Source organism: Oryzias melastigma, linkage group LG4 (assembly GCF_002922805.2).
Source record: "Oryzias melastigma strain HK-1 linkage group LG4, ASM292280v2, whole genome shotgun sequence".
Classification (NCBI taxonomy): Eukaryota; Metazoa; Chordata; class Actinopteri; order Beloniformes; family Adrianichthyidae; genus Oryzias; species Oryzias melastigma.
Window position 1 is genome coordinate 22,382,390 of NC_050515.1, and position 18,939 is coordinate 22,401,328.

General features: G+C 42.0%; 1 protein-coding gene and 1 long non-coding RNA gene across 5 annotated transcripts in view; one reads left to right on the plus strand and one right to left on the minus strand.

Moving 5' to 3' along the window:
* Positions 1-18,125, plus strand: part of pik3r3b (phosphoinositide-3-kinase, regulatory subunit 3b (gamma)) — a 240,886-nt gene extending 222,761 nt beyond the window's left edge. For all 4 annotated transcript variants that reach the window (XM_024278243.2, XM_036211611.1, XM_024278244.2 and 1 more), the window contains 8 exons: positions 11,886-12,015; positions 12,114-12,212; positions 12,314-12,494; positions 13,675-13,800; positions 13,882-14,201; positions 14,836-14,910; positions 14,995-15,165; positions 17,458-18,125. In XM_024278243.2, coding sequence (XP_024134011.1) covers positions 11,886-12,015; positions 12,114-12,212; positions 12,314-12,494; positions 13,675-13,800; positions 13,882-14,201; positions 14,836-14,910; positions 14,995-15,165; positions 17,458-17,656 — 1,301 coding nt within the window. In that variant the 3' untranslated portion in view covers positions 17,657-18,125. The remainder of the gene's footprint in view (positions 1-11,885; positions 12,016-12,113; positions 12,213-12,313; positions 12,495-13,674; positions 13,801-13,881; positions 14,202-14,835; positions 14,911-14,994; positions 15,166-17,457) is intronic.
* Positions 6,954-7,845, minus strand: LOC112150195. The gene is made up of 2 exons (XR_002919917.2): positions 7,586-7,845; positions 6,954-7,132 (listed from the first exon to the last, which is right to left on the minus strand). It is a non-coding gene; the product is annotated as an uncharacterized LOC112150195 (long non-coding RNA).
* Positions 18,126-18,939: the final 814 nt, after the last annotated feature.

The window sequence follows — 18,939 nt, forward strand, 5'->3', positions numbered from 1 at the left end:
TTATGGGACTTGAGTGTTTTACCGGCACCATGAGTGAGAGTGGTGTGTGTATGAGTGAGGGTCCTCACAGTGTCTGCTGTTCTGTGGTCCGGAACTGCTAAAAAAATGGTAGTGAAAATGTTGACACCTACATGTCCCCATGGTCTGCGTGCGCGCTTCTTACTCCAATCACGAGGGATCGTACAGTGAATGGGACACAAGTGATGTCTGGATTAAATCTGCCAGTCATCTGTGGCTCTGCTCCTACCCAAATCACTACAATATATTTCCTTCCAACATTTTAAATTATTATCAAAACATTTTTGAAAAAGCGCCACTGAGCCGCAAGGGAGTGCTTGAAGAGCCGCATGCGGCTCCGGAGCCGCAGGTTGCCGACCCCCGGTCTGGACTATGAGTGTCTGCCTCAGGATGAGGTGGTGGAGAAAAATGTTCAACCTCCACATAAAGTTCTGTGGAGATACTGGCATCACTTTGCTCGGTACCACTCTCCATATTGAAGACGCAGCATGACTATGTTACCTCAAGCTAACCTCACTGTCACTGTCAATCACAGATCCAAACCACACCTCCCCCACTCAGGTCGCCCCTTTTCTTTGTATTTTTCAATTCTGGGCAGAGAGTGGAGTCAGCCTCCAACTGTCCTGTTGTGTTACCCTTTAAAATCTTCATTGAAATCCACTCGTCCAAGTGGCTTTACCAATATTGTTTTATTTTACTCTGCTTCATCCTGGAGGGAAAACACTAAATTTGGTTATAATTAGTGCAGCACTGCAAGTCCCTTAAAAAACTCAAATAACTAAATATTAAAGAAATGTAATTAGGGATGTAAAAAAATAGAAAATGAACAAATAAAAGCAGAAGGTCATGTTGTTCTCTGCACTATGAATAGAGGTAAATATTGGAGGATGAGGTAACACGTCACTGAAACATCTATTTATCTTTTTGATACCATTAGGATGTAAACCAAAGAAACATCCTCCCTTTAGTAAAGAGAAAAAAAGAGGAGGTAGAAAAGTCTCTGTGAAAAATGTATTTCTACAAAACACACATGCACAATCACACACAGAAACACATCCTTTTAACCATATTTTTTGTATTTTCCTTCTTAATCTCCTCTTCCAAGCCATGGTGACAGGAGCAGTAATGACTTTCAATGTCCTTGTCCTTTGTCCTCATATCAGCAGAAGTGAATTGACAAAGTCTTTTTGTCATTATATTTAAGAACTCATATAGCAAAGACTTTTAAAGAGTTACTAATGATACAAATAGAAAGGATTTCTTTGGAAATAGAGTTTTTATTATTATGTTTTTTTTAACACATTTAGCCGATTCTGCAACCAGTGACTCTGCCCCTCCCACAAATACGGATATTGGGATCATGCATAGATTTGAGCTTGTGGCCTGCCAATCGTATTTTCTATGTCACAAATATGCTCTTTTTCAAGCTAGATTTTTTTATCTGCTCCTGATTCACAACAGTTTAATAAAGAAATACTCAGACATGCAATTTTGAGCTTGTCGTCATAAATGTCCTCCATAATGAGAAAAAGCCACAAAAACATGTGAAAAACACCAAAAACATTTTTTTCTTATCAGTGTCTGTTTAAGTTCCAAATAAAATACTAACTATATTTAGATAAAACTTGGTGAATCAGTCAATTAATTTTTCCATTACAGGAAATCAGACACTCATTTTGAACATGACCATTTGTTATAAAGTTCATTGTAAGAGCTTATTTCTGGGTCTCATTCAAAATGCACCAAAGCAGGTGGCAGGAAACATGATTAGAGTCTAGGCTTTCACTGGGAGCAGCGGTCTCATGTGCTTCATATGAATTTTGCTTTAGAAATGGCCCACTCCGAGTCGCTGTGTTCTATTGTTAGGGAAGTTGAATGGAGGAGCAGAGAGCCGATGGCCTCGGACGGGGCAGATTAATGCTGCGGCCCGTCTGCCCCTCCTTCTTCCTCCCTCTTTCTCTTTTGTGTGACGAGGGGCAGAGTCAGTTCCTGTGTCATTGTTAGGGATCCATCTGCACGGCCACACACACACACGCTCAAAGAGGCAGCGGCAATTAAACCTGTTTGACACACTTGACAGAGAGGAGCTTTGGGTCGCGAGTGTCCGGCACGAGCCATCTGTGAAACACCCCCACACAAATATAATCCATGCATCTCATTCAGTAAAATCCCCCTTCTCCTACTTTTTTTTTTTAAGCGTGGGTTTTTTTCCCAAGAAGAGTGTCTATCCTCTTGTGAAAGCCAGACGAGAGGGACAAGTTTACAGAGGCACGAACAGATGAAAGGGTGGAGGAAAAGCAGGATTGGGTGAACGACAGATTGGGAAGCAGACCTTTCATTTACGATTGCTCCCAGAAGTAGGACACCAAGCAGGCGCACAGACAGGCGGAGTAGATGTCATACTGAGAGCAGCAAACCCATTTGATGGTATTATGTAGCAACTTCTCAAATGTAAGTGGGAAGGCTGCAAAAAAATGTACACACTAAAAAGGAAAAAAAAATTACTTGACAATATATGTAAAAGGAGGAAAGAAACATTTTCCTTCATAAACTACGTTCACATCGCCATCGATATCGCACTTTTAAGCGAGTCCTTTTAATGCAAAGTCTATGTAAACACACGTGTATTTGCGTTTCGGGCTTTCGTGTCCATGCGTCGTTATGGACAATTTTAACATAGTTTTTGGGCTCTAAATACCAAACGCAGGTCCATTAAACACACTTTGAAAGTTAAGCCAGGTCAAACTTTGACCAATCGGATTTGGTGATGACTTATGGATGGCATCCTTTTTCATTCACGGAAGTGTCAACCATTTAAAAATTGACCATAAAGGAGAAATTAATAATTGCGTTTTTTGCCTGGCTGGAATTATATGAGTTCAAATCTTTCAAATATCGTAAAAGAACTGTGAAAGTCTGGAGCAAGATTTGCGAGATTTGATATTTTGCACCGAGCCTCTTTCAACTGTAGGTGGTGGACATGAGGTAGTAAAGAGAAGCAAAAGAAAAAGAAGAAGAATTTTCTTCCTGATTTTCCAGTCTGAACACCGTAAGCGAAACCCAGCACTTTAAGTGTGTTCCTGAACACACTAAATGAATGTAGCATTGATGAATGTCACATGAACTTAGCATTAAATAAATAAAATAATTTCCAACACAGTGGTCCACAACTTTTTATAGGCCACAGACCTGTTTAATATCAGAGAGTATTTTCACGGATTGGCTGTATAACGCTGAAGTGTTGTCCAATTTTTTTATTTTTTTTTTCTAGTTTTCTATTACTAATAAGGGTCAAATCAATTGTCATAAAACATCTGCAGTTGGTTTAGGCTTTACTAGTACTCATAATTTTGTGTAGGAAACATTAAAACTGGGGATGTCCCAATCCGATCACGTGATGATCCGCCCGATCAGGCGGTTGATGACTCGATCAAAATCGGACATAGTCCCCCGATCAATATTGGATATTTCATTTATTCTTATTATAATCAACGCTTTATATTTCAGGCCTATTATTTCGGATAAATACTCCACTAGAAGTCTACATGTCATGAACAGATCACCAAATACAATCGCCTTAACACGCAACAGAAAACGGCAGGAGTGTAAACAGGACGCTAACGTAAACTATCATTTAAGCTAGCTAGATGATCACAGATTTAGACTTCCGGGATCAATAACTCTTTTAAAAATGCTTTAAACTGACAGCAGGTTTCTCTATTGTTTTGTCTTAACGTAAATATAAAGGCCTTTTAACAGAAAAAAGACGGAGTTTCTGTTTCTTTTTAATGTGAAGCTCTTCGTGCTGCAGACAGACAGACGGCTACACAGCAGCTGCTAAATGCTACATGCTAGCGCCGTGATTTAACTCCTTAGGACCCAAACTGTTCTTTAATATGCATGTTTGATGTATCTGATAAACGTTTTAAAAAAATAACTACTGTGGTAATAAAGCCGAAATTGTGATGTCTTAATAACTAAAACACAAAATCAAATAGTCTTAAAAAAAAGCAACTAATAAATGTTTTTTTTCTTTTTTTTTCTTTTTTCAAATAAATGGTTCTCAGCTATTCATGAACACTCATCATAAAATTCATACTTAAAAAAACTCATCATTTATTTTTTACGAATTTTAAATGACAGGAATCACATTTGGTTAAAAATGTTCAATAGCTCTAAAAATATAAATATATCAACAAGAAAATAGTATTTTTTTCCTAGTTTATATTTGCTCTTTCTTTACTTGTTCATTAAAGCTACTTCACAAAAGTGTTCTACTTTATTTTTAATGATAAAAGAAGGTTAATGAAACATAAATAAGGGACAACACAAATCTGTTTATTCAATTTGTTCATGTTTTAAATGTGTTACAAAAGTATCGGATTGGGACTCGGTATTGGCAAATCCACAAAATCAAAGGACTCAGAATTGGATCGAGCCCAAAAAAACTTGATCGGGTCATCCCTAATTAAAATGTGGTATAGATTTTACCTTAACTCATAACTTTCAAAGTGGAAACTAAAAATAAATCAGACGTCATCTTATACATATTTTTAAAAAAATGAAAAATAGTCACAAAAACTGGTGTGTTCTCAGTTTAATAATAAATGATGAAGCAGGTTGCTGAATATTATACATTATTATAATTTGTAGGAATAACTGTCACAATAAACCCACATTTTGAGTAATGACTACTGGTTTTGTTTGTTGAATTTAGCTTTATTTTATTTTGATGTTAAAAGCTCTTGTTCTGTTTGTTTTTTTTTCTGGGATAAGAAACTTTACGAATGTGTTTGTTGCTAGCTTGGGGGTTTAAATTTAGTGATCGGCACATCTGCTACAAGAAAGTAGCGGAGGACATTTTCAACATGTGATGGAACTACTTGACATGCATCAAGAATGAGTGATGTGGTTGGGAGAATCCAGTAGTTTTCCAAAATAAAACCTCCTTCAGAATCAGATTATAATAATACTGAAAGATATAGGTTGAGTTTTTTGGGAGCCGCTGCTCTAACAAACTAGACTTTTAACTATCTCTGTGGATATTACTTGGCTGTTTTACACCCTCACCAAGGACTAAATAACAAAAAGACAATGTAATAACTTACAGATAGCCATATTCAACAACGCTTGTAGCTTTCCTTCCCCCCAATTATTATATTTATCTACTTTTTTTTTTCAAATTTACAATAAGTTAAGTATAATCTGAGCAAGCTTTTTTTTCTCAGAGCTTCTTGCGGTGGAGGATGTTCAAAGTCAGGCGATAATCCATCACAACACTGCAACATGTCTTTTTCCCATAACCCACTCTCTTTTGATCTTTTATTAAATACAAACACTCATTATTAGAGTTTTTTAAAGACTTTGAGGGCTCTAAGATGACCTGTAGAAAAGTTCTCAAACAGATCTGAGCCAACAATCATGTAAACCCAAAATATCCATCTGAACAGGTGTGTTTTAATGTGTGTTTGCTGTATTCCCTTTATTGTGAGGTTGGTTAATGTACGTTTGCACCCCTCAAACATCATAGTTGGGCAGCTGTGTCCCTTTCGGTATCTGATTCTCATTGTAGGCAGCTTGGCTTCAGTTGCAATCAAGCCCCTCCATCTTCTGTTTACGGACCAGGAAGTAACAGATCTTGCAGTTCCCCAAAAGGCCACTGAAGGCTGGTTATGGAAGGGAGCAGGTTCTTTATCGGCACTAATGTTAAGAACTCAGGGTTTATATCAACGATAAAGATATTTACACTTTGAAGGATTTTCAAGGATCACTTGTCTGTGCTAGGGTGGGCGTTCTGCATAGGTTCCTGGATGTTTCTGCTTCATTGTCCGTCATGGGGGGTTCTCAACTTTTCTTTTTTTTGTAACATCACTGTACATTTTAGTAAAAGCAACACCTTAGCAGACACATCTGCACATCTTTGCACCAACACAAATATTTGTGTGTGCTTGGGTGATATATGTTTGACATGTGTTTAGATGTGTGTGGGAAAGGGGGGCTGTTGTGTACATGTCTATGTGTGGGTTAGTTACATGTCTGTCATAGTGAATAAACGTGTTATGCACCCATCAGTGGGTCTGCATAGACACGTATAAAAGTTTGTGCAGGTATTAGTTACATGTATGTCTATTAATTTGTGTTTGTGTAGATGTTTATGTTTTTTTGTGTGTTTGTATATATATTGTTCGTTTAAAATTTTGTAACAAAAGTTGCACTTTTTTTGTTTTTATCAGTATATGGAAACATTTTTACGAAACCAAAAACTTTAAATGTTTTTAAATCCTCAATATAATAATAAAACTGATCCAATTTTGAAACTTGTTAATGCAGTTGGTTAAAAATGTTGGGAGTAATACCTAATATATTTTAGCTAAACAAGTGGGAACAGTCCTTTGAAACTACATTTATAAGCAACATTACATACGCTATATTTTAATGTACTGTACAAACCAACAGAAACTCTGCCATTACTCATTTATGAACACCTCGTGTTGGAAAAGTGGAGTATCATGTACTGCACAATTATTTTACAATGTATGCAAAAACCATTGCTACTTTCCTTAGGATTGTTTTAATGGTCATTATTCATACAGCTTGTTATGCTGTACCCCAGGCGGCTGCTGCTGCTGCTACATATGATCAAGTACCTTGTAGCTGTGTGCAGTCAGCCAGGAGGAAGATGAGCTTCTTCTTGGAAAAACCACTGAATTTGTAACTTGGCTCTTTAGAGACTGGAGTCGCTTTTCTATTGGCTTTGTAACTCGGTCGCTCTGAGCCTGCGCGCAGAGGCACGGTCAGCTGTGGGCAAGGGGCAGAAACAGACGTCCCAGTCCGTTTTCGAAATGGGGGGAGGGTTGCATTACATACGAACCAAACAAAAATTATAATTACGTTTTCGATTTGAATTTCAAAATAATACGTAAAACGGAATGGGAAACCGTGTTTGTTACGAGAGTTATCACTTTATAAATATTTTAGGGCATTCGTGTACCGACAGTAGCCACCCGCACCCCCATAAAAAGCTGAAGGATGGTACGGTCGAGCCCTTGTCAGCCTCCGCCAGCCTCCTCTTGTCACTGCTCATCTTAAAATGAAGCCGGCAAGACGACGGCATCTGCGGGGGAGACGGAAAGAGACGTGAAAGTAGAGCCGGCTTCTACTATTTAAGATTTTTTTTAATCTATACAGAAAATATCACAAAGAAGGCCTTCATGAAGAGCCCCGAGCTATTTCTATTACTATTATGTCGGAGAGAGCAGCCGCAGCTCGGAGCCTGCCGTACATTTTTTGTCTATTTATTAAATTCTGAAGCAGGCATTCAGATTTTTCAAACAGACAGATAAACAATTTATCTGTATGATTATTTTATATATTGTGGTTTATTTATGTATATTTTTTGTTCGGTTTGCAATTGCTAGCACGTAGGCAAAAATAGAGAATTCAAGTGGAAAAACGGTTTAGCCAAACGAAAGCGATGTACAATACTGTTCTGACGACGGAAAAAGCCGAAGAGGAAGGAGACTGGCGGGACGTGACGATGCCCTACTCCACCGAGCTGATATTCTACCTGGAAATGGACCAACCGCCAGGTAAGGGACGGTGTGGGGGTTGTCGCGCCTGATTTGGTTCCGCGAGGAATCGGTGGAAAGTTTTCCTCTAGCGCGCGCGGCTCCCGCCGCTGGTGTCCCCCACTTGCTTCGCTGCCTTGGTTACGGCGCTCGCGCCGCAGTGGCAGCTAGCCTCCTGAGGTGTCCACGAAGGAAGAGAAGCGAGAAGCCACGAAGCCGCGACAGGGACTTTTGAAAACATATTATTATTTTAAATGAACACTGATTTGTGTTGCTTTTATGGACCGTGCAGTGCGCGCGCCTTGTGGGTTTAAAACGGGTGTTCTGGATCTTTCTGAAATCAGCTTTTACCGGGTGCCAGCAGCGGCAGAGGGGGGAGGAGATGGAAGTGGAGGCGGGGGATGGGACTTCTAAGAGCGGCCAGAATAGTGAGCAAAACCCGGGATAAAGGGATCTTAAATACGTGCTAATCCCGCTCATCGTGTGATGGAAAGGAGAGTCACCTGCGCCTCTTTGCGCTCCATCATTGTCCCACTCAAGTCATTCCCACCTGCGTTCGTTCATTCATTCATTCCTCGGGAAATTTGCCAGTGTCATTTGACTCCCACCCCCCTCTCCCTGAGCCCGGTGAAAGGGAGATTGGTGGGGGTGGTTTACAGGAGGCGCTGTTGAATGCAGCCTGCCCCGGAGCTCAGTCATGTATTGCTCCTGCTCGTCTTCTTTCATTCCAAAGTGATCCGTGGCAGTTCTTCTGGAGCTGTCATGTTCCGATCATCTTCAGGATGTTCTCCAAATGCAGATCCAGGAACATGGTTCATCTCAAAATTGAATGCAGAGAAGTTCAGATAATGTAGTGCCCTTTAACCATTTTAAATCACGTTTTAGCTTCTGATCGTGCACATGAGCGGACCCTTTGAAGGCAGCTTCTGTGACATGCAGAGTCTCACCTCTGTTGTGCCAATGAGCTCATCCTGTCATCAATCACATCAGCTGAGCCTCACTGCGTCGCCTCTTTGTTTGCAGGGTGAGTGTGTCTGTGGCGTGACGTGCACTCTAAATGAGAAATGTGTATATTTGGAGGTGTAGGGAGGCAGGATGGAGACAGATACTTAGGTTGCACATTCATCACAGCGCCGTGGAGATGCAAAAGCCTCGAATGACTGAGGATAAATCTGCACGCGAGGGTGGTTAGCACAGGTGGATGTCAACGCCCCCTTCTCCTCCAGCTTCTGGCAACTTTGTGTGAGGACGCGAGGCGAATGATGATGGCCTGTTTAGTGGAAAACTACTGGCAGGTGATGTTAAGGAGTGTTTGTTTGGATTCTGACTTCTTTGATACTTGTAGCACATTTCACCTCTAAATGAAAACATTTTCTTCTTTATTTTTATGGAGTTTGATCTTTTTGCCCTCCTATTCAGTAATTCAAAGACCTGTTGGATTCCTTGCGTTGCGTTGAGGTGCTTTTATCTGGACTCCAGGTTTGCTCTGCTCTGCAGAAACAACCTGTTGGTTTAAGGCTCAATTCCCTGCTATTGTGTGTGTGCTGTCCCAGAAGGAATAGAGGTGCCACAGGGAAACTCCTCCTCCTGCTCCTCTTTTCTCTTTCTTTCTCCGGAGAGGTCCAACACTGCCACCCCCCCTTCTTTCAGCCTCCTTTCCCTGGCTGTCTCCTGATTGGCTGAGGGGGCGTGCCTCCGTGCGCGGATTAGTTATCCCGTGGCCTGTCTTTTAGGATCAGCCTCGCTCGGTCTTTTCTTCAGTCTGACTGAGCAGAGGGGAGGTGGAGGAGGAGGAGGCGGTAGTAGAGAAAGGGGGAAACAGCTGAGAGACGAGTGGCAGCATGCAGCTCACTGAAGGTGCAAGGGTGGAGGATGGTAAGAAAACCCAGAAACTCTTCCCATTTTTTTTTATTTTTTTTTGCTCTGTTAGTTTTGGCGCCTGTAGTGTGTCTACTCAGTACTTAAAATGAGTTTGTTTTGGTGCCTGCACCTCCCGGGGCCAGCTCTGGTTCCTCTGCAGCCAATCTGAACAGCCATGAGGTCTGCGCTGTTCCTCGGTTGCCATAGACACAGGAGTTTGCGCTGGTTTTTTGTCTGTCATTGTTCAGCAGGGTTGTGGGCTTCTTCGTGCGTGCGATGACAAGTGATACTCAAGTGTGTGTGGCTGAGAGCTGCTTCTTTGTCTGGTGAGGTGAGGGGGGGAGGAGGGGGGTAGGAGGGAGCGAGGCTGCGCTGACGGCCCCCTTTGTTCATTCCCCGTCAGAGCTTCATGCAGGTTTTAGGAGGTTTATTTTTTTTAAAAACATCTGTCGTTTTGCAAAAACATTTTGTTTGTTTTAAAATGTCTGCTTTTCCTGGTGGTCTTTGTGCTGGGACGGTTGTCACGGCTGCCTGACTGCAGCACTTTGCAGCATGACTTTGGTAAAGTTTCCTACTTTTGTTGCTCGTTCGCTGAAGGACGCACTAGATCTTTGTCATGAAACATTTTTGTTGGTAGATTTTTGAGAAGTAGTTTCCGGCGTGACTCCGAGCCTCTGCGAGGGAAAAAGATGCTGACACGCAAGAAAAAGTGAGGAGAACAAAGGCGAGCTGCCACTCTTCTTCAGGTTGTGTGCAGAGCAGCCGAGCTGCAGCGTCTTTGTGTGAACTCCTCTGTAGTCGCTCACGGCGACCCGCCGGGCTGACTCTGATCTGATCGGGAAGTTGCCGCACGAGCAAGTCCGTCAGCCGGGATTCCTGTCACCTGCCAGCGTTCACAACGTCTGGAGCCAAAACGCTTTGGACACTTTGTCCTCTCGCATGTTGGCGCTCTGCAGCAGGAGGCGGTGCATCAGCAGACACTTAGAGGAGTTCTGCTACCACACAACTCCTCCAAACTGATGATCTGTTCCGCAATCACATCACTGTTCTCCACTTTTTTGACACTTCTTTGTTTGGAGTCAGGGAGCAGGCATTGTGCTTACCGGTTGCACAGCTTTTTTTTTTTTTTTTTAATTTCTTTGTCCCCAAACTGATGCATATTGAAATGTGATAAAAGTATTTTTCTTAATTTATAATCAAACTGGAAAACTACTTGTTTTAAAGCTTTCTATGGGTTTATCTTTTTTATTAAATGCATTTTTAAATGAGATCTAGAAATTGAAAAAAAAAATTAGCATGAAAACTTTAGTTTGCACAGTTTTTCATGTTACCCCAATGTGAAACCACAAAGCACATCATAAATCAGAGCAGAGTGGCTAGAATCATTTGCCACTGGTGTGTGTTTGATTCCGGATGTCAGTGCTTAGTAAAACAGGTTCAGACTGCCGAATTCTTCTCATAAACAACTGAAAAGAAAAATCTTTTATTCTCATAAAAGCAACGATGGATAAATACCACAGAGTCATCTGTCCAAAGTAGAGATTGACAGATATGTTTTTTCCAGGGTTAATACAGATTTATTAATAGTAAAAATGGGCTTGAAACCAATATTTGGAGACTTATCTTTAGTTGACACAAAAGAAAAAAGTGCAGGGAGTTCCTTGGGACATCAACTAAATGGCTTCCTGAAGTTTTATCAAGTAAATGTAACAAAGTTAAATACAATTTGAGAAAAATGTGACTTTTAAATCGCCAGTGATCCCAGTTAAACTGCACGAGATTGTGGTGCAAAAAGCAAAGTTGATCCGCATGTTCTCCAATCAAACTGCTTCTCTTGGAGAAGTATATTGCAGGGTCCTGGCTAAAGACATGAACACTCGAGACTGATGAGGGTGGTGCACAAAGAAACTTTCCTGCAAGTTGCTTGAAGCGCTCTTCATATTGATTGGCGCTGAGCAGAGCAGGGAGAGGCCGTAGTTAAACAAGCGCACAGAGCAGCTGAGGCACTGTTTTTGTCTCAGTACAGGGAGGGTGAACATTCATTTTTGAACGCGTTATTAACACATTAAAAGTGACGTCCCTAGTTGCTAGTAGTGTGACATGCAGAAGACTTGAGTGCGTGGTTTGCATAACCAATCAGATGGCGCCGTGGGCGGGATAATGCTGTAGAAAGATTGGCTACATCTGAGCCAAAATAACCAGTTCAGAATTGGTCAGTTCTGATACATGTAAATATATATCTGAGATGATAATCCGCCTGTCTGAGATTAGTTGACCTCAAGTCCAAAGCTCAGAGGAGGATGCTTATGAGGTTCTGGCTCAGAAGGGTGTGACACCGACTGGTTTATGTGCAGGTTTAGCAGTTCATGCTGCCGCTCTAACGTGATGAAGAGTTAAAACTGCAGGGGAAAAAAAACACAGTCTCTTTCTATTCTGCAGCTCTTCCTCCAAAGCCAGCAAAGTCCCAGCAGTCCTCATCAGCGGGGGTAGGGGGAGGCAGCACCACCACAAAGGACGGAGGAGCGTCCTCGCTGCAAGAAGCCGAGTGGTACTGGGGGGACATTTCCAGGTGAGAAACCAGACGGGTTTAGCTATTTTTTTTTTCCCTTCTTTCTCCCGGGGCCTCATCTGTGCAAACCTCTCAACTGTTCTGTGTTTGACCTGCAGGGAGGAGGTGAACGATAAGCTCAGAGACATGCCTGACGGGACCTTCCTGGTGAGGGATGCTTCCACAAAGATGCAAGGCGACTACACTCTCACGCTGAGGTAGCACATCATCGCTGTCCCCGCTGCGTCACATGAGGATTCCACAGCGAGTGGAAGCAAAAAGCTAATGAACACCTTTTTTTATTCTTTCCTTCTTTCAGGAAAGGAGGTAACAACAAGCTGATCAAGATCTACCACAGGGATGGGAAGTACGGTTTCTCCGAGCCGCTGACCTTTAACTCCGTGGTGGATCTCATCAGCCACTACCGGCACGAGTCTTTGGCCCAGTACAACACCAAGCTGGACGTCAAGCTCATGTATCCCGTCTCCCGCTTCCAGCAGGTCCGTATGCTTTCACTGTTGCACACACATAATTTAAGTTGAATATTCCTCTACATCAGCAAGTGTGCACACACTGAGCAGAGGCTGCTCGGATCAGAATTTCACAGATTTTCCTCCAGAGAAAAACAAAGCTTTATTAGTCTTTCATCTAGGTGCGTTCACACACGGCCAGCCAGCAGGTGGCAGATGAGTGAGAAATGCATCATAAATCAGGCAACCGCTCCTTTGTTTGCTTCTTCTCGTGAAGTGCAGAGCAGGAGTTCATGTTTGCGTCTACTTGACTCAATGAACTCCTGAAGTGCAGATCAGTTTTGTACGGTCATGTCCAAACAATGGTGGTAGAAACAATCCAGATGTTTTCTAGATCTTAAACCTAAAAACAAAAGTAGATTGTAGACAGTGAAGATGCTGTTGTTTTGTTACATTTGAAATAACTCTTTTCATCAAAGTATAGTCGCAGTAATGTTTGTTTTAATGATATCAGCCTGTGTTCTTACAAGCTGCAAGCAAGGTTGGATGTTATTGTGATACGTTAATACAGCTGTTTTGTAGCGGTGTTTCTTTTTTTACAAATGGCTGACAAGGTTAGAAGTTAGCGTGGTCACAATAACGTTTGTTTTAGCGATATCAGTCTGTTTTCCTACATGTTACAAGCAAGGTTGGATGTTCTTGTGCTAATGCTGCGCATATGTAGTGGTGTTGGACTGTGGGGTTTTTTTACGTGTTACTAACAAGGTTGGAAGTTAGCCTGGTCACAGTAACATATGTTTTAGCGGGATTAGCTTGCATGGCTAGCGCTTCTAACGTAGCCATCGTGTAGCGTGTTACAAACAATATCTAGCGGTAACTGTAAACACGGTTACCAGTAATAAAGTCTGATTGACTGACTCATCTCTGACTCGTTTCACTTAATGCACCTTTTAGCTCGATGTGCCAATAATATATATGACATAACTTTGAAAATAGACCATTCATTGACAGTTCACTTTATAATCCGGTTAACCATATGGTGCTGAAATTACAGTATTTCTTTCTGAAAGTTCAAAGAGAGTTTTTGCAACCAGCTTTAGGCGGTCCACGGATATTCACTATTCTGTTTTTGTTTGAAACAACCCCCAGAGCATAAAGTAAATGTATGTTTGTAGCTCTTTGACTCATCTCTGTCCTCATTCAACCTCAGGATCAGCTGGTGAAGGAGGACAACATTGACGCTGTTGGGAAGAAGCTGCAGGAGTACCACAATCAGTACCAGGACAAAAGCAAAGAGTACGACCGACTCTACGAAGAGTACACCAAGACGTCCCAGGTGAGTAAGCTCCAAGTTCTCCTCTGTGAAGGTCGCGCTTCGGCTCAATTCTCATCCCGTGCCACTTAATCCTTTTTGCAGGAGATCCAGATGAAAAGGACGGCCATCGAGGCCTTCAACGAGACCATCAAGATCTTTGAAGAGCAGTGCCACACCCAGGAGCGCTACAGCAAGGACTACATAGAGCGCTTCCACCGCGAAGGCAATGACAAGGAGATCGAGCGTATTATGATGAACTATGAGAAGCTGAAGTCTCGGCTCGGGGAGATCCACGATAGCAAGGTGCGACTGGAGCAGGACCTGAAGACCCAAGCCATGGACAACCGCGAGACGGACAAAAAGATGAACAGCCTGAAGCCTGACCTCATACAGCTGCGCAAGATCAGGGATCAGTATCTCGTGTGAGTATGGAGGGCTTTATCAAAGGATTGTGGAGATGATTCCAGACACCAAAAAGGGAATATCTGTGCAGTAAACACACCTGAGGGATTTTATCCTCATCATATTGATTGTTGCAAGTTAAAAAATAGTCAATTCTACAATGTCTTAATGTTAGCTTAAATGTTTTTTTTATCTAAGGTTGGTAGAAGCTTTGAATAAGAAAAATATTTCATTAAAATGCAAAGATTCTGATCAGCTCATCTTCAAAGATAGAGGTTTATCCAAATATTTAATTTCCTGAATTCCAAATGAAGCGTCAAAGACCGAGACGTTAATGACTTGTCCGTGAGCTGGCCTGTGGACATCAACAACTTGTGATCCTCCCCAAAGAACATCAAGTTATCTTTCGGGCACGCTTTTATCCCAAGATCCATCGGGTCAGTTTTGAAACTTAGTGCTGCTCAGGGGGAATTCCCACTGCTTTACCAGGAACGGATCTGGCCTCAACCCAGAAAGTTGTGTACAGACGTCGTCTGTCTTTAATTTAATTTCTGCTCAGCTCGTTTATCAGCTGTTCTTTAAATGAAAGAGGGGCTTTTAAACGGATTCCTAGTAGAAGTTCTGACGTTGACCTCCTCTCCTCCTCCTCTCCAGCTGGCTCAATCACAAAGGAGTACGGCAGAAACGAATCAACGACTGGCTCGGCCTGAAGAACGAGAACACAGACGAGTGAGTCTCCTCTCACTTTTTCATGTATGGATCTGCGTTTCCACTAACAAGTCGTTGCTCACAGACTGCGGTGTCTCTGTGCAGGACCTCCTTTGTGAGTGAGGAGGAAGAGAACTTGCCTCACTACGATGAGAAGAGCTGGTTCGTGGGGAATCTGAACCGGATGGAAGCAGAGGAGCTGCTCATCGGAAAGTCGGACGGAGCGTTTCTCATCAGAGAAAGCAGCAAAAAAGGCTGCTACGCCTGCTCTGTTGTGTAAGTGTGCATACTTTACTCACACTTCGGAGGGGAATTCGTTGTTTATCTTCCTAAACTTCTGTCTCTGGTTGACCAATACATGCTAAAGAGGGAGATTTATAAAATAACTTTAAAATTTGCTGAAAACAAAAAAAAGCAATGATTCCTCAGAATTATGCCAAAAGGTCATATCTGACTGATATTTCTTAAGGTTTTCTTCAAATTATCCATATATTGGCCTAGAAATATCTCTCAGGGGGTATTTATAGATAAGCACACTGACAAAACATTTATATTTAGTTTACGACACTTCTATCATTTTGGTCAAAAATTCCATTTTACTCTCCTTAAATGTTACACAAACATTGCGGCATCAAACTGGGTCATTTCAGAGTCAATATCCCGTCTCTCCGCCTGATCCAGATGACCTGCAAAACCCTCTCACATCTGGAGGCTTTGATTCCTCTGACTTAATGGATGCAAAAACAAAAAATCACATACTTAATTTGGCCAAAAATGGCCTAATCATAATTAAAAGACCACATTTCACAAAATGTATTCTTTGAAATATTGCGATAATATCTGGTAATACTGGTATGGATGTCAAATGCATTTTTTTTTTATTACTGTTATAACTCTTTAACAAAGAGTTAAAGCTCTGATGATTAAATGTCTTATCATTTGAGTAGTGTTCAAAGGTTTTTCAAAGTCATACTCTTAAAAATTATGAAACATTATCACTGTTAGGATTGGAATATATCATGTCGTGATGTATATTGTGATACGTATCGTAGATTGATATATATTACTGGATAGGCCCTTGCCTATGTCCTGATATAGACAGAGACATGCGCACAGGCGCCGTTGCTCTGCATTGAGTCATGTCAACAGAACGCAGCAGTTCCAATGTAAGACATACATGCATCAACCACAAGACTAGCTCCCTCATTTTTTGACTGGTTTTCACAAAACATGGCTTAAATTAAAGCTTAGAAATTATTTATGTCCTGATATATTTGCATTTTTATTATCTCTAATAACTTAGCTGTAAATAGTGCAAGAACTGTGCCTTCTAGTGTTACAGGTAACGCACTGCTGTCAAATGAACAGCTTTTAAATATCTGATTTTTGATTTAGCCTCTGTGCTAAAATGTAAATAACTGAGCTTGTGAATGCTTGTCACCCAAGCCCAGAAAGTAGAAAGATTGATGAAGTTTAATGGCATGAATCATTGACAAAGTTTAGCTGCAAAGCCCTTTCCCTATTAAAACACCTAAAGGTGCTATAAAAAAACACCCTTTCCCACATTTTCAAATGAAACTACACCATTTATTATTTTTAGATTATATACATCTCAATTACCTTCAAAAATTACCTTAAAATAGACTATTTCATAGTACTTTGAGAATAAGGCTCCAGCTGGCATCTTTAGCTGATGCAAGAGACATTTTTAAACTTAAGAACATGGATGATAACATCAAATACATCTGCCAAACTGTTAAGATTCAAACACAGAGATAATAGCAGTAAATTGTGTGGCAGGTTAAAGTTTACATCCACAGCTCCTTCACTAACATCTGCTCTCTGCTGTGTTTGTCACTGAGCAGAGAGTTAGCGTTAGCGCTGTATTTTCCAGCTGGGATTTCTCTGGTCTGTGTGACCAAGAAAGAAGCTCAATACTGGCGGCACGGATTTCAAAAATTATGTGCCAGCTCACTTTCACTTTCTTACCAAAAAAAAAAAAAAAGGTTACCGACAACAAGATTCCAGCCTCTAGACTCCTAAAGTAGCTACGTGCTACTTTGCCAGCAGAGCAATGCAGGAATATGCATCTTGGCTGCTCATTATGCATTTCCAACATGAATTTCCATCAATTTTTGTGCTGGTTGCACGTAAATATGTGGGAATAACATCATCCATGTTTTAAAACCTTAAACATTGATAAAAACATACATCAATGAACCAAACTAGCATGCTGCTCGCGAGTTGCTAGCACCCACTTTAGCACACAGTTCATGTTCCCAGCCTCATTTCTCTCTATTGAAATGTGATTCCTGCCCTCTGATGATTCCTTTCCATCAGATTATTTTGTTGTTTTTCAAGTTGATCCCAAAACACTGCGTCCCCTTTTGTGGTTCTTTGCGTAGTTATTCACACTACCTATGTTCATCACACGGGAAGACTTGATGCATAGTAATGTCGCACGACTGTCACCCCGTTTGTCACGTGATTTCCAATCCAGTGATACATATCAATGGTATCGTATCGCCAAACTCTTGCTAACACTGATGTGTCTGTGTTTCTCTACAGCGTCGATGGGGAGGTGAAGCACTGCGTCATCTTCAGCACGCCGCGTGGCTTCGGCTTCGCTGAGCCATACAACCTGTACAGCAGCCTGAAAGACCTGGTGCTCCACTACCAGCAGACGTCGCTGGTGCAGCACAACGACTCGCTGAACGTCCGCCTAGCCTATCCCGTCTACACGCAGATGCCCTCCGGACGCAGATGAAGCCCGCCCACCACAGACATCCAGCCAGCCCCCTCTTTCCAATTAAGGGGGGGTTTAGGAGGGGGGAATGGGGGCGTGGTTTTAATGCAAAAAGACCCCCAGACGACAAACCAGAAACACTTGCTGCAACACTCATGTCAGCCACCTTGGAGTTCTATATATTTTTTACGAGAACATTTTCGGAGGGCATTCTTTCTAAGACTGCTTGATTTGCACAAGGAAGTTTTAAATGTTTGTGAATGTGAGAAAAAGTGACCGAAGGAAGAAAGGAAGGAAGGAAACGGAGGAGGAGACGTCAGTTTCAGGTCGACCCCCCGCTGCTACCTAAAAGAAAACTTTCAACCGCCACCACGACTACGAAACATTCCCGCTGTCACGCCTTCATCCCACCTCCGTTTTTCCTGACCGGAGCGGACGCCACCAGGAGTCGGCTCTCTGTACGAAGCGAATAAATGATGATGTAGCATGATGAGACCGCGGACACTTCTCCACGTAGACTGCTGCTGAGGGATTCTAAGGGGGGAGGGGGGGCTCAAAGGCAAGAAACCAACTTTCTTCAGGTGGACAAAAGCTCGCTTTTCTACTAACTGCAAAAGTGTCGTATCTGTTTCAGTTTGTTTTGTTTTGGGTGCCTGTTTTCAAACGGCAACAACACAGTTGAACCAGAGACCAAAGTGTGAACGTGGGGGGAGGGGGGGCAGAGAGATTTTTTGTGAAGTTTTTTTTTTTTGCTTTTTTTTGCTCGTTTGTTTGTCTCAGATGTTAACTGCAGCAGAAACGAATAAGAAGCACTTAAAGGAGCCGCAGATGTGACCGCTGGCACGTCCAGCAGCTGCGCCGTGACTAATACCAATCGCTTAGAAACAAAATCAAAACAAATCCGGGCTGAGGTCATCCTCCCCCAGCTCGGGGATGCAAAAGTACGGCAGCTGAGAGGAGCCAACATGCTGCAGCGTTTCAGTCTAAATTCATGAGAGCAGGTTGGATTTGCGCTTTTCTGTTTCCAAACTAAGTGATGCTGCAGAACACATTCCCTTTCAAAGGTAACAACACCCAGTCTTATAAGCTACCATTGAACCCCTGTGCTGTCCAAGGCGTTGGGAGTGGGGTTATCTGGACCCCACGAGATAGCACAAGGGTTTTAATAAGCAGTTATTACAACCAAAAACCTGCAGTTTGGCTTCTCCTCTGGAAGTTTCTGTGCTAATGTTTACAGCGTGATGAGACTTCTCAGCTGCCGGGAACACACATTAAAAAAAAAGAGATAATCAGCTAATAGTTAC